Below are 14,509 nucleotides of genomic sequence, written 5' to 3'. Positions count from 1 at the left end.
TGTTCAAAAGGCAAGATGTAAATATGCTTTATCTGAGAACATGCTATTTTGTTTTAGAGACAAACTGTCACTTTTGTCAGCATTTTGTTTATCAGACATTGTGGTCAAAATTTATGAACCCTAATGAAAATAACTTTCAAAACCAGCATAAGCCTCTTCTCTTTTTGGTTTTCATGGAAGAAAAAGAAAACATAGGTTTAGAACATGCAGACTGTAAAAGAAATGAAACGATTGACTTTAGAAGCTCAAGAACGACATGAGCGATCAGTAAATGAGTTCAAACAATGACAGATTTTATGTCTGATGTCATCTTGACAATTTAGGTCATATTTGGTTCTGCAAATTCAAATGTATATTTTACTCAAGACTGAAATGCAAACAACACATCACAAAACAACAAGTTAACATTTTTCTCCTGGTTCATAAATATACATCTTCACTTATATTATTCAAGTATAATCCACAGCCAAAGATCCTCCATTTACTGCGTACTGAGTTAAGCTTGAAGCCAAATAAAGTGCATATTCATCATTCTAGCATAGTGCATTTAATTATTTTCAAATCCATTTTTGTCTGGTACACACACATTGATATGCCCACTGGTTCATTTTGCAGTTTCCTTTTGCCGATCTGTCCAGTATTTAGCGTAGGCCTCGTGGAACATGTTCTTGCAGCTGATCTTGGCCTTCAAGCGGGAGCAGATGAGGAAGGAGCCGCCCATCTTGCGGTGCAGAGAGTAGGTTTCCTCCGGCGGAGGAGTCAGACGCTCCTTCAGCATCACAGGGATCAGCCTGTGGATCCGCTCCGTTGTGCTCTGGGAACCGAAGTCAAACGGCTCGTCTGACGCGAATGCTTCCCCGAGGATCATCACCGCATCCACATGGGCGTCCTTCATCGCCTGAAATGTTGAAAAGAGTGAAGTGAAATTGCACTCAAGGTTGTGCGCCATTCAGAACTGAATTAAGAATTTCAGTTCTAAATTTGAACTGAGGTCAAGTAGGAATAAGGGAATACAATGTCTATGTGGTGTTTTTATGCTTTAAGACAAACCATGTGCAAATTCACCAGTCAACACCACTGCTGAGTATTTTCTCCTTAAAACAGCATTGAAAATAGACAGTCTCAAAAATGTGGTTCGAAATCACTGGTGTTTCTGACGTCACAAACTACCTTGTAACCAATCATGTCACAAAGGGGGCGAGCTTAAGTATATCATTAACTATGACCACTCTGAAGCATGCGAGTCTCAAGAGACGCCAGGTTATCCTAGTATATTTTCATGTGCATTTAGCATATAGCGGGTGAATTAAGCATATGATGTATATTACGATGTTATGATGGACTATATGCCTTTCTCCACTGACATTCTGAGTTCAAAGCGTTTCTGATGATTGTTAAAAGGCAGTTGTCTGACTCTGAGATGGCGAACGGGAACATAGTTTGTGTAACATAAGCAACACATTATTAGCTGTTTGATAATGAAGTCCGGCGTTGTAGAGAGCGATACATAAAACGCATAAAAACCATTGTGATACATCGACTTGTATAATTCAATATTCCACTTCTTCTTCTGAATCAGTTTCTGGTTCAAACATACATGGCTGAATTAAACCAGTATTTCTACTTGCCATTGTGTAGCGTTTACTAAGTTGAGCGAGTTGATCAGGTATTCTAAGCTCTTGTGATTCGAGGGGCTGTTTACACGACACCGTTTTCAACTAAAAACGTAAAACTTTTAATGCATTTTGGCCGTTCGTTTTACACGACAACAGCGTTTTGGGTGCCTGAAAACGCAAAGTTTTGATAATGAGTTTTTATAAAAGTTCACGTTTTTGAAACGGTCTCCGTGTAAACAGCAAAAACGCAAATCTGTGAAGACGATGACGTTATGCACATGCTTATTACGAGTTCAGTTTAATGTTTCATCGCCATCTAATGGCCTGGCAGCAGAATACAGCGTTTTTAGTCGTTTTCGCGGATCCGTGTGAATGGGGATCGTTTTGAAAATGGTGTCGTCTGTACGCGGAAAACTCAAAAGAAAAATCTCCATTTTAAGCATATCGTTGTCGTGTAAACGTACCCTGAGTCGAGACATGACCAATTTGCATATTCATGGATCCATATATACTAAATGAAGCAAGGGTGGAGAGTTATATCAAAGCTATTTTAAGGCATGAAAAAAATATTTTCATACAGATTTTTTTTAAAATATATATATCATAATGGTGATCAAAGATGAGTTCTTAGGGATAAAATTATTGAATACAGGGGGACTTTAAGATTTAGAAAACATTTCAGTCATGAGTCATGACAACTCTCAGAGTAGTTTGTTTTTACATTTACTACATTTTGTTAATGAGAAATATAAATGTAAATAAAAATAGGTTTGGTTATGCTGCTGCAAGATAAAGAAGAACCCCATACAAATCTAGACATGTGGTGCTGGGGAGGAGGGGGGCAGAACTGAGCTCCATCAAGTCGGGCCGGAAAAATAAACTGGGAGTATAGTCAGGAAGAAGCGAATGATTGTCTGCAGAACCGGCGACGAGACAGCCAATCAGCTGCATGGAAGAGTTTCATGACTAAACTTGGGTATTTATATTAATAATTCAAATAATGGTAATTTAATAATAATAATGTAAATAATAAATAAAAAAATTGACTCCTTTGTTGGTTAATTATGTAAAGTTCCTGTAAATTATAATTCAGTAAATATGGGGTCAATTCCATTCACACTTATGATTTTTCAGTGTTTACTATGCAAATGGATTCTCTCAAACAAGCTACAAAATGTGTGTGGCAATGACCTAACAGGATATGATGCGTCCAAAACCATCATATAGTTTTTTGGGCAGATGAAACATGTAATTTTTAGGTCTGTGGGCTCTTTGGAGTGAATTACTGTACCTTTGACTCGTATCCGGTCAGAAAGTTCATATCAATAGACCGTTTTAAAACTCCCTCTTTGTTCCTGTCTGCAGCAGCCTTGATAATCTGATCAAGAAAAAAATTCAAGAATTGTCACAAATTTAAATATAAAACAATTTCAAAAATATGCAGAATGTAAAGTTTACAGTGTTACCTCAATATAGACATCAGTGAAGCTCGCATCAAAACCTCTAGTGGCTCCAAAGTCTAACAGAGCAACCTGCATATGAATCCCAGACAATACTTATTGCAATCAAAACAACGCAGATTAAACAATTCCAGATATACAATGAAAACAGAGAAATACCTTGTGTGTTTGTGGGTCAAAGAAGAAATTGGACCAGTTGGGATCCGTCTGCATGTATCGAAACTCAAAGAGTTCACGCAAACACAGAGTCAGAATCTGCTCACAGATCTGACAAAGAGCAGATATGATCATTTTGAATGTTCAGGACTACAAAAAGATCTTTTTAAAGACTAAATCAGTCTGGAAGCATGTGTGGCCGGCTTCACCTCATTCTTGAGTTCCTGTGACAGGTCATCGGCTTTATCCAAAGGGAAACCGGACACCAGCTCCGTGGTGAGGACGTGCTGGCTGCTCAGTTCATCCACAACATTTGGCACGTAGAAATAAGGATGGCCCTTCAGTAACTCCCTGTAATGATATTAACCAGGGCTGCCAACTCTCACGCAATTTACACTTTTCACACGCTCTCACGCCACACATACATTTTCTCACACAGATAAAAATCGCAAAGAAGAGGACACTTACACCGACAGACAAAGACAGAGTAGGTTACTTTACATATGAAACAAATATGAACCTCTCAAATTCTGTCAATTTTATAACGAAATTCAAACTATAAATACCGTTTTGAGGCGCTGGCGCCTCAGTTCAAGCGGCACGTGAACCGATCATCTCTTAGCTACTCTTACTACTACTAGTTAATAGTAAATAAACATGAATGAGTAATAGGTATGTTGAAAGATACAGTACAACTTACCGAAATGTATATGCATAATACATAATATCGATCAATCAGTGTTTTTCACCCATGGAAATGGTCAATAAAACAGCTGGAGAACGTCACATAACGTTACATTTACCCCAGGAAAGCCATTTAATGACCATAGCACGTTATTGGCTAGAAAAATATGGCCATAGAGAGGAGTATTTTGCTAAATTTTGCACCAATGCTTTATTTTCTAAATGTCATAATCATTTGTTAACAAACAAGTATTCATTACTACAATGAGCTCATTGTTTCTGCATTAAATTATTACATTGTTTAAATTAATACGTTTTTAGCGAACTGTGACAATCTGAAATACATAACTTAGACAGTTACCTCTGATAACAGATCACTCTAAATTGTAATGTGGACTCATGCACTTTCTGTAAAGCTGCTTTGAAATGATGAATTAAATATAATGTGCACTATATTAACATATTATATATTTAAAATATTATTACGTTATTATAATTAAAAAACACATTATATTTATATTTGAGTTGTTATTGTTAACCTTTATCTATTAACATGTATCCACTATACCTAATATTTATCTAAATTAATCGATATTGAATCAAGATCGGAATCAAATCACAAGAATTGAATTGAATTGAAATCGTGAAATTTGTAAATTTGAAATCAAGCAATAATAAAAACAGTGGCCTACCAGTCATTGTACCATGTTGAAACATGTTGTCATTGAAATGGAACTTAATAAAATTCTGTTTAGTTACCAAAATGTTTTGACAATCACAATACACTTACTGTGATGCAAACATTTATTTTTTTACAAAATATTGTTAATTTAAAAAAAAAATCATTTTCAAAACGAATATTAGAAATGTTGAAACTAACTAACTAAAAAAATAAAATAAAGTTGAAATACTAAAATGATTAAAACCATAATAAAAATTAAAATAAAGCTAAATAGAAATAAAAAAATGACAAAAGCACAAACTTAACTAAATGAAAACTGAAAATATAAAAATAAAAAAAGTATTATTATAGCATTTAAACAATACTAAAATTACAGCCTAAACTTTGAGTATAAAATCTCATTTGAGTCTCATTTAAATATCAAATGAACTATGCTAAGATATGGTCCACATTTTGGATCTAGTTATTCAAATACTCACTGGAATCTCTTGGCACATTTGGCTTCCCGTACATAATCACACTCCAAAGCCAATTCCCTGCTCATGACCTCTATGAGATGCTCAGGAAACAAACCTTCACGCGAACAGAACGACAGACACGGTTACAGTAGAACTGATATCAAAAGCATTGTGACACAACATAATTCATACCTTCAGGTAAAGCATTGCTGATACTGAGGAGTGTCATTAGGTTGTTCACGTCGCTGTTTATACTTTTGGCCACTCCTGGATACTGACAGCACATAATAATGTTCAATTAATTAATGCCTAGATCTGGCAGCACAAAGCACATACATGTGAAACACTACGAGACAAAAGCAGCTCTCGAACCTGGATTTTCATGGCCACTTCTCTGCCGTCCTTCATTCTGGCCAGGTGAACCTGACCGATGGAGGCCGCTGCAAACGGACGCTCCTCGAAGTACTCTAGTTTATCCTGCCAGTTTGGACCCAGATCACTGACCACTGTTTTCTGTCCGAATGATAAACAGTGACACACCATAAAACAAAACCATATTTTGTTTTTAAACTTACAGTGAGGAAAATAAGTATTTGAACACCCTGCTATTTTGCAAGTTCTCCCACTTAGAAATCATGGAGGGGTCTGAAATTGTCATCGTAGGTGCATGTCCACTGTGAGAGACATAATCTAAAAAAAAAAATCCAGAAATCACAATGTATGATTTTTTAACTATTTATTTGTATGATACAGCTGCAAATAAGTATTTGAACACCTGAGAAAATCAATGTTAATATTTGGTACAGTAGCCTTTGTTTGCAATTACAGAGGTCAAACGTTTCCTGTAGTTTTTCACCAGGTTTGCACACACTGCAGGAGGGATTTTGGCCCACTCCTCCACACAGGATCTTCTCTAGATCAGTCAGGTTTCTGGGCTGTCGCTGAGAAACACGGAGTTTGAGCTCCCTCCAAAGATTCTCTATTGGGTTTAGGTCTGGAGACTGGCTAGGCCACGCCAGAACCTTGATATGCTTCTTACAGAGCCACTCCTTGGTTATCCTGGCTGTGTGCTTCGGGTCATTGTCATGTTGGAAGACCCAGCCTCGACCCATCTTCAATGCTCTAACTGAGGGAAGGAGGTTGTTCCCCAAAATCTCGCAATACATGGCCCCGGTCATCCTCTCCTTAATACAGTGCAGTTGCCGTCCCATGTGCAGAAAAACACCCCCAAAGCATGATGCTACCACCCCCATGCTTCACAGTAGGGATGGTGTTCTTGGGATGGTACTCATCATTCTTCTTCCTCCAAACACGTTTAGTGGAATTATGACCAAAAAGTTCTATTTTGGTCTCATCTGACCACATGACTTTCTCCCATGACTCCTCTGGATCATCCAAATGGTCATTGGCAAACTTAAGACGGGCCTTGACATGTGCTGGTTTAAGCAGGGGAACCTTCCGTGCCATGCATGATTTCAAACCATGACGTCTTAGTGTATTACCAACAGTAACCTTGGAAACGGTGGTCCCAGCTCCTCCTGTGTAGTTCTGGGCTGATTTCTCACCTTTCTTAGGATCATTGAGACCCCACGAGGTGAGATCTTGCATGGAGCCCCAGTCCGAGGGAGATTGACAGTCATGTTTAGCTTCTTCCATTTTCTAATGATTGCTCCAACAGTGGACCTTTTTTCACCAAGCTGCTTGGCAATTTCCCCGTAGCCCTTTCCAGCCTTGTGGAGGTGTACAATTTTGTCTCTAGTGTCTTTGGACAGCTCTTTGGTCTTGGCCATGTTAGTAGTTGGATTCTTACTGATTGTATGGGGTGGACAGGTGTCTTTATGCAGCTAACGATCTCAAACAGGTGCATCTAATTTAGGATAATAAATGGAGTGGAGGTGGACATTTTAAAGGCAGACTAACAGGTCTTTGAGGGTCAGAATTCTAGCTGATAGACAGGTGTTCAAATACTTATTTGCAGCTGTATCATACAAATAAATAGTTAAAAAATCATATATTGTGATTTCTGGATTATTTTTTTTTAGATTATGTCTCTCACAGTGGACATGCACCTACGATGACAATTTCAGACCCCTCCATGATTTCCAAGTGGGAGAACTTGCAAAATAGCAGGGTGTTCAAATACTTATTTTCCTCACTGTATATGCTGTCCTTATTATCTCAGGCTACGTCAACACCAATCCAGATTTCTCTGTTTTGGCTTTTTTTTTTCCCCTGCAAAAACATTTAGTGTGGACTGTTAAAACTGAGATGATGCATCTTTGAAAAAGATGATGCATGTTTAGTCATGTGATGCATATTGTATAATGAAATTTACTGAAAATTGCTGTGCTGCTGTAAAACATGAAGGTAATTGCGTTTTAGACCATAAATGGATTGGCCAGAGTGCGACCTAGTGAGCTAAAACTACTAGCCTAATATAAATTTAAAACATTATTAAAGACAAGTAATAAAAGTCAGTAATAAAATAAGAACAAATAATCAAATTACAAGCAAAAAGCACAAATAAATACAATATAACAAAGATAGAAATAAAATAAACAGTGCTTTTCAGGTTTTGCAGGTACAGAAATTTAATAATTTAATAGTGTGGACGGAGAGCATTTTAAAACGCCATTTTCAAATATATCTTGATTAATGTAGACGTAGCCTTAAAAGTCATTCATTGATTATCTTTCTTAAAGGGATAGTTCACCCAAAAAACATTACTTTTTATCATTACTTACAAGTTGTTCCAAACCTGTATGTGAATACAAAAGAAGATATTTTGAAGAATGTTGGTAACCAAACAGTTAATGGTAGCCACTGACTTCTTTAGTATTGAAAAAAATAATAATAATACTATGGAAGTCAGTGGTGTCCATCAACTGTTTGGTTACCAACATTCTTCAATATATCTTCTTTTGTGTTCAGCTGAAGAAAGAAACTTACTTTCTAATTTCAGCTCAACAGCAAAAAAGTTCAAATTACAGACATTAAATAACTTGCAAATGTTTTTTAATGTCGACTTTAAGCAGTGTTGGGGAAAGTTACTTTTAAAAGTAATGCATTACAATATTGAATTACTCCATAAAAAGTAACTAATTGCATTACTTAGTTACTTCTTATGGGAAGTAATGCGTTACATTACTTTTTTTCACCTGGGCTGGACTTGGTCGTTTGTTTTTAATAAAATAAAATAAAAAGTTCTGCTTTTGGGCCCTTTCACACCAAAGTGAAATAAGTACAATAATAAGAAGAAGAAGAAGAAGAAAAATTTCATTAGTGAAATGACGCAGGAGAAGAAAGTTCTCAAAGTTCTCTTTACATACAAAGACATTGGTTAATAAAGTGAGATTAAATACATAAAGTATATTATTCATTTTGAGGAATAGTGAATGTTTCTGTGCAAATGAGATGAGTAAATGCATGCTCACATTCATTTTAAAACTACAGTAACTTGTGTTATATACTGTATTATATGTATTTGAAAAAGTAACTCAGATATTTTGTTGTAAATTTAAAAGTAATCTGTTACTTATTACTTGAAAAATGTAATCTTATTACTGTACGTAACTCACTTTACTTGTAATGCATTATCCCCAACACTGACTTTAAGATGTAAAAGCGGTTTGTGTTTTCAACTCTCACATTTGAGGCTATACCATCATTTGCTGGGTGGGCATGAAGTCGGCGCTCTGTCGAACACGGTCAAAGATCTTTGCAAGCTGAGGGTTGATGAATGCATCGTCTATGGACAAGAAAACATGAGCAGAACCAAAGATCAATGTGTAGCAGATCATGCAAACACGCTATAGGTGAACTCTGAACATGTACTTTTACAGCATGAATGGCATGAAGCACTAAAAAAAGCTTTGCATGGTTATTGTGGCCAGCTGGTTTTCTTATTTTGGGTCGTGACATATTCCAGCTAAATGCGTCCTTCACCTCAATGACATGGCACACAATACACCTTAATGACATTGCACATAATACATTATTGCCCTTTTAAAAGACAACAACAGATTAAAAGAGACTTAATGTGACCTTATCAGCTATCTGTCTGGAACTACTTTCTTTTTTAACAAGTGGAAAGATACAGAACGCAGTCGGCAACATACACCGTGTCGAGGGGAAGGGGTGTAATGATATTTCAGAGGGACATTTGTGTCAGATTCTTAGCAGGAATAATCCCTGCTGTGTGTAACAGTATAGCAAACAGGTCAAAGGCAAGGGTAGTTGCCGAATCAGAGAAAACAAGTGGTAAAAACAAGCATTTGACAACACATATTCCATCCTATTTTTAAATAATTGTGATAAATTAGTAATGGCAAATTAAATTTAAATGAATGGTGCCATTATGATGCTAAACAGTTGTGTGTGGTTACCAGGGTGTTGCTATTTACTGATCAGAAGTCAAATGACCAAATCCCTTCAGACCAGATCCCTGATCAGCAATCACCTCTAATAAAAAAAAAATTATTCTAGAATTTATTCATAAAAAAAATAAAATAATAATTATATATATATATATTGCAGTGGTGTTTTAAAATTGGGCAAAGTCCTTGCAGTTTAACAAAAAAATAAATAATAATTGTATATCAAATGTAAATTCATTCAATTCTATTTTGTATTTTGACACTATGTAATTAATGTTCTATTTATTAAAACCAAGCATAAATCTAATCAAGTCAGTGTTTTTACGCAGTTTTACATTTATTCTAAAATAACTAAAGGCAGTAATATAAAATAAAATAATTGTTAAAAAATATTAAATAAAAAATATTTAAATTTCTAATTGCTCACAAAAAAATCATGTTTTCAGGCGTTTTAATTAGTCTTCCTATTAACGCCTCATTTTGTTCATTTAGACCGATTCGTGAACTCGCACGTAAACAAGAGGCGGAATTAACAGTTCATAACCAATCATAGTGCGATAGACTCGGCGTCCCGTTGTAACTTTACCTGCTGGTGTCGCTGTGGGACAGTGTTACTTTAGAAAAACAAGTGATTCATACACTTTTAAATGTCGTATTTTGTTATATTTATGCTGTTTTATTTTTGAAATATCGATTGTTTTCTCATCCAATTTCTTTGAGGAGACACTGCCACCCTAGCCTCCTCAGAGGACACATCCCTGATCTGGGGTACTTCAAATAAATAATTTAGCTTGCACTGAATTTACAATTTTTGTAATAACGTTCATTATCTCTACAGACAGATGTGTTTGGAGGAATCTCTCACCCTGAATGCTGAGCATCTGTCCTAGTTTAAGTGCGGCTCCTCTCACTTTGCAGAGAGTCCGAACAATCCTTTCAGCATTGGCTTCTGATATGAACGGGTTTGAGTCCAGAATTGCTTTTTTCTGTCCTGCCAAAGAGGAGAGAGGAATAAAATAACCCAACTTGTAAATCACAGCCAATCAATTACTGAACCAACCACATGTTCCCACCTGATTTCCCTCCAGATGTAAGACTCTTCTTTGCGACTTCAGCAATGGCTCCAATGCCCAGTCCAACTGCTAAACCTGTGGGAATCATGAAATATTTTGCATTTGCTTGTTTGCCAAAGCCTTTTTTTTAGCTAATTAAACAAGCAATCACACTATCTCACCTCCAAAGTTCACCAGCCTTCCCAGTCTTGTGACTGGCACTTTTCTCTCTCTGGAACTCTCACTTAACTGAGAAAACAACAGTAAAACATATAATTGGAGAAGGTGTTTTTATAGTCACTGCTTTAAGATAAAAGTAAATCAGACCATAATATTTGAACTTCAACACTTTTAATCAGGGCTGTGTAATCAACAAGAATTTACAGTTTAGTGTGCTATACCATTTGCTTATGTTTTCTGGAATCAGGTGTTTTGGCATCTTTGGTTGTGTCGACACCTTCTCTTTTCAGTCCACTGTAATATCTGTTATCTTGATGGAATAAACAGATCTGTCCATAGACGAGCTGTTGAGCTGGACGAATCTCTCCAAATAGCCTGTGTCCAGATCTCCCCAAATACCTGTCACGACCCCTGGCACATTCAACAACGCCACTAAAGCTGGAGGCATTTCGGTGGCTGTCATAATCCTGAAACCAAGCATGCAGGACAAACAAAGTAAAAATCTGGTCTGGATAAATAGATGAAGCTTTGGAAATGTTGACTTCAAATAATGGCAGATATAAACTCAACTCAGACAGCAGCTTGTCAATCTTACCTGTTCTTTCAGGTGAGGCGTGTTAAAACGGACTCGTTTTTGACCTCCGAGTGTAACTTTTCTGAACCTGTTGATTCCCCTCATCAATAACATTTCAGCTGCCATTGTTACCTTTCAGAGCTGTAAAAGCAGAAGAACTGTCAGACTATTGCTTTTGGATATATATACTAAAACTTTACTTAAAACACAAAAGAGCTTCAGTTAAAAAATAAACTTTAACTTAGATACAATCTCAGGGATTAAAGTGAAAAAAATTCTTCTGACTGAAATTTTTTTTTAGGCCAAGTCATATTCCTTTAACTTTTTACATAGTCGAGACCAATAGCGTTTTAAGGGGAGACGTTTTAAACCGCTTTAATATTGCCAGTAGGCATATTTTAAAAACTATTTTAATCTATGAAAACGAGGCAGGGAGCATGTAGGCTACTGTAGAGCACGAACGGCAGCATTGTGACTAGCTTCTGATTGATGGTGACCTAGCACTTTTTTGCCATTATTGCCATATTGAAGTCTCCTGTGACATACTGTGCAAAGACACGTACCTGGCTGTTAGATTTTTTTAGTCCACAAACTAAAAGGCTTGCCATTCTCCCCCCATTTCGCTAAGCCTTCCCCTTTACTTAAACTTTCGTTAAGTAAAGGGGAAAATATTATATATAGGCAAATTATAACACGTTAACACAAAATTTGTTAACACACACAAGTACTTTTCCCCTTTACTTAACATAAATTGTAAGAATATAAAGACTAGTAATAAATAAACATTAGGCCTATACTAAAGCTATTAAATAGCAGTCCCAAACTAGTTTTTGTTAATACAAAGTTGGTATGAGCCACTACAGTCATTTAAAAATATAAAAAATAATACAAAGAAAAATAGTGGCATTTTGGGGTTAATATGGAAACGACAGTTACCATGGCGAATACACAATATTAACAATAACTGTTAATGAAACATGGAAACTGCTCCTGGTGAATAGAATGAAAATAATCCCTGCATTACTTTTATTTCGGGTAATTTACAACGTAACGGCGTTGCATGCTCGTAGTTTCTTTTGCACTAGCTTGATCAGTGAGGCGATACAGCACGCGCCGCAGCATTTGCGCGTGCAATTGAGTGTGCGCTACGAGAACAGTATAACGGCTGACAGGACAAGAAAGTCCGTTTTTCTGAGGTGAAAAACTATATTTCAGCGTATACTCATGTCACTGCCTGGTAGTTCCTATTGTGCTGGGTTTTCTGAAGTAGTCATGATTCGCCTCTCATAACATGCTCTAATAAACACGCATGCAGAGTGGAAAAGGAGGAGCGGAGGCGCGGGGAGCAAGGATTACAGCGCAAACTATATCGATATATGCGATATGGTCTAATTCCATATCGCATTTCAAAAATATATCGATATATTTTTTATATCGATATATCGCCTAGCCCTACCTGCATTATAAGTGTGTCCATGGTAACTGAAATATAGTTATTCTAACTCAGCGCGCAACTGTAGCCTGACATGCACTTTCCGTGAGCGGTAATTGAAAACCCGGAGTGGACCATGAGCGAAGTGATTACAGAACGCTTAGAATGGAGAGAGGAACGTGCTTTTGCTCTTCTCCAGGCTTTGATCACATCCCCCTCAGTAGGGTGAATACACCTCGTCTTTCCTTAATTTAAGACCTATTCAAACTAAAATTAAGACATTTATTACACTTTTTGAGAAATGAAATCCTATTTACGGCCTTAAAATTATTAAAAGTGAATTTAAGACATTAAGGACAGACTGGAACCATATTGACGGAAATCCGTCATAGACCTGCTGCAATTAACGGAAATCCGTCGTAGCGACGGAGAACTTTAATCCCTGCAATCTAAATCCTTAAACATTAAATCAGTTTAATTTATATTGAAGCACTAAAATAACAACAAAAAACTATATAGACAAATATATAAATTTTGCTATAAATGGCAAAACACAAAATGACTCATATACACAATTTATTTATATATATATATAAAACACTGCTATATTGAGATACTATTATATTTTTATTCATATTTTGAATAAAATGTATATACACATATAGCCTATAAACTACACTCTACAGCAGTTCAGAAATTAAAAATGCATTCTCCATTGGATTCAGAACGAACCCTGTTCAATTCTACAGAGATTCAACCTCCATTAAACAAATTAGTGCGTGAAGTGAACAGACCAAACAAAGCTTTCTGATCGCCTACAAGATCGCTGTTTTTAAGGCAATAAAACGACTTACTTTAATCCTTAATGCCATTCACTGAAGTCTTCATTTATGATAGGCTACAACTACATTAGACTATGCTCAAACTCCATTAAGTTTCCGTGAGCTGTCCAAACATACGATGACATGCAATGAAACAGTGTGGAAACAGTGATCTAATCTGTGAGGATCTTGAGACAGCAGCAAATGTTACAGGCAGCCAAAAACGGATTCACTAAACGCTTCTTCCTCCAGGTGGCGCTACGGACAGGGTTGCCAAGTCTGCGTTACAAAACTAACCCAAAGGCCAATCAAAAATAGGCCAAAAGTAGACCAATTACCATTTCCCAAATATCAAAATATCCGGTTTCACAAACAAGGCTTATTAAACCTAGTCCCAGGCTAAAATACATGTTGAACATATGGCACCTTGGCACATATGGCACCTTGCAGTGACATATCTTAAAATAAGTGCTGTTGTTATGTCTCAAGATCATAGACTGTAGCTCAAGATGCACATAAGTAATGTTTTTTTTTTTCTCATGCACGTTTATAAAAGCTACTTAAATGCCTTAATTGAACTAAGGCACAATCCTGGCTTAATATAAGCCCTCTCTGTGAATGTGACATTCCCATATTTTATAGTCCCTGTTATGCAAAATGAAGAACACTATCCTATATTGTAGTGATCAGAAAACTTAACATCTAGCAGTTTTATCACTGGTAGAATATAAAAAAAATGTATACAAGCTTTTTAGTCTAATATAATTTTTGCAATATGTCAAAATTGGGGGTATTGGGGGTAGCCCAATAAAAGTAGCCCAATTACCTCGGACTTGGCAACCCTGACTTTAGAGACGGAACTATTATTGTATTTTCTGCCATCTACTGGTAAAAGCAAGTTATGCGTTTTTATTTTTCATTACACTAACTTTTTTTTGTGTGGCCTTCCATTTCTTTCTATTTACCCTAATGAACAATGGTGTCTTTGACTATCCTATAAATATGCTGCAAAAATCTT

The 14,509-nt window shown here is 36.4% G+C and overlaps 1 protein-coding gene across 1 annotated transcript; it reads right to left on the bottom strand.

The window, feature by feature from the left end:
- Positions 1-4: 4 nt before the first annotated feature.
- On the bottom strand, positions 5-13,734 carry coq8ab (coenzyme Q8A-b). Its single transcript, XM_084097637.1, has 15 exons — positions 13,525-13,734; positions 11,260-11,379; positions 10,886-11,131; positions 10,667-10,733; positions 10,506-10,580; positions 10,298-10,423; positions 8,719-8,804; positions 5,429-5,569; positions 5,249-5,330; positions 5,078-5,171; positions 3,442-3,583; positions 3,236-3,343; positions 3,083-3,148; positions 2,908-2,994; positions 5-898 (listed from the first exon to the last, which is right to left on the bottom strand). Exons 2-15 carry the CDS (start codon positions 11,362-11,364, stop codon positions 605-607), a joined length of 1,719 nt encoding a protein of 572 aa, XP_083953763.1. The 5' UTR covers positions 11,365-11,379; positions 13,525-13,734; the 3' UTR covers positions 5-604.
- Positions 13,735-14,509: the final 775 nt, after the last annotated feature.

Source organism: Abramis brama (assembly GCF_963993115.1).
Source record: "Abramis brama genome assembly, chromosome: 21".
NCBI lineage: Eukaryota > Metazoa > Chordata > Actinopteri > Cypriniformes > Leuciscidae > Abramis > Abramis brama.
Note: the sequence above shows the minus strand (reverse complement) of the source record. Positions and strands in the feature narration are given on the sequence as shown.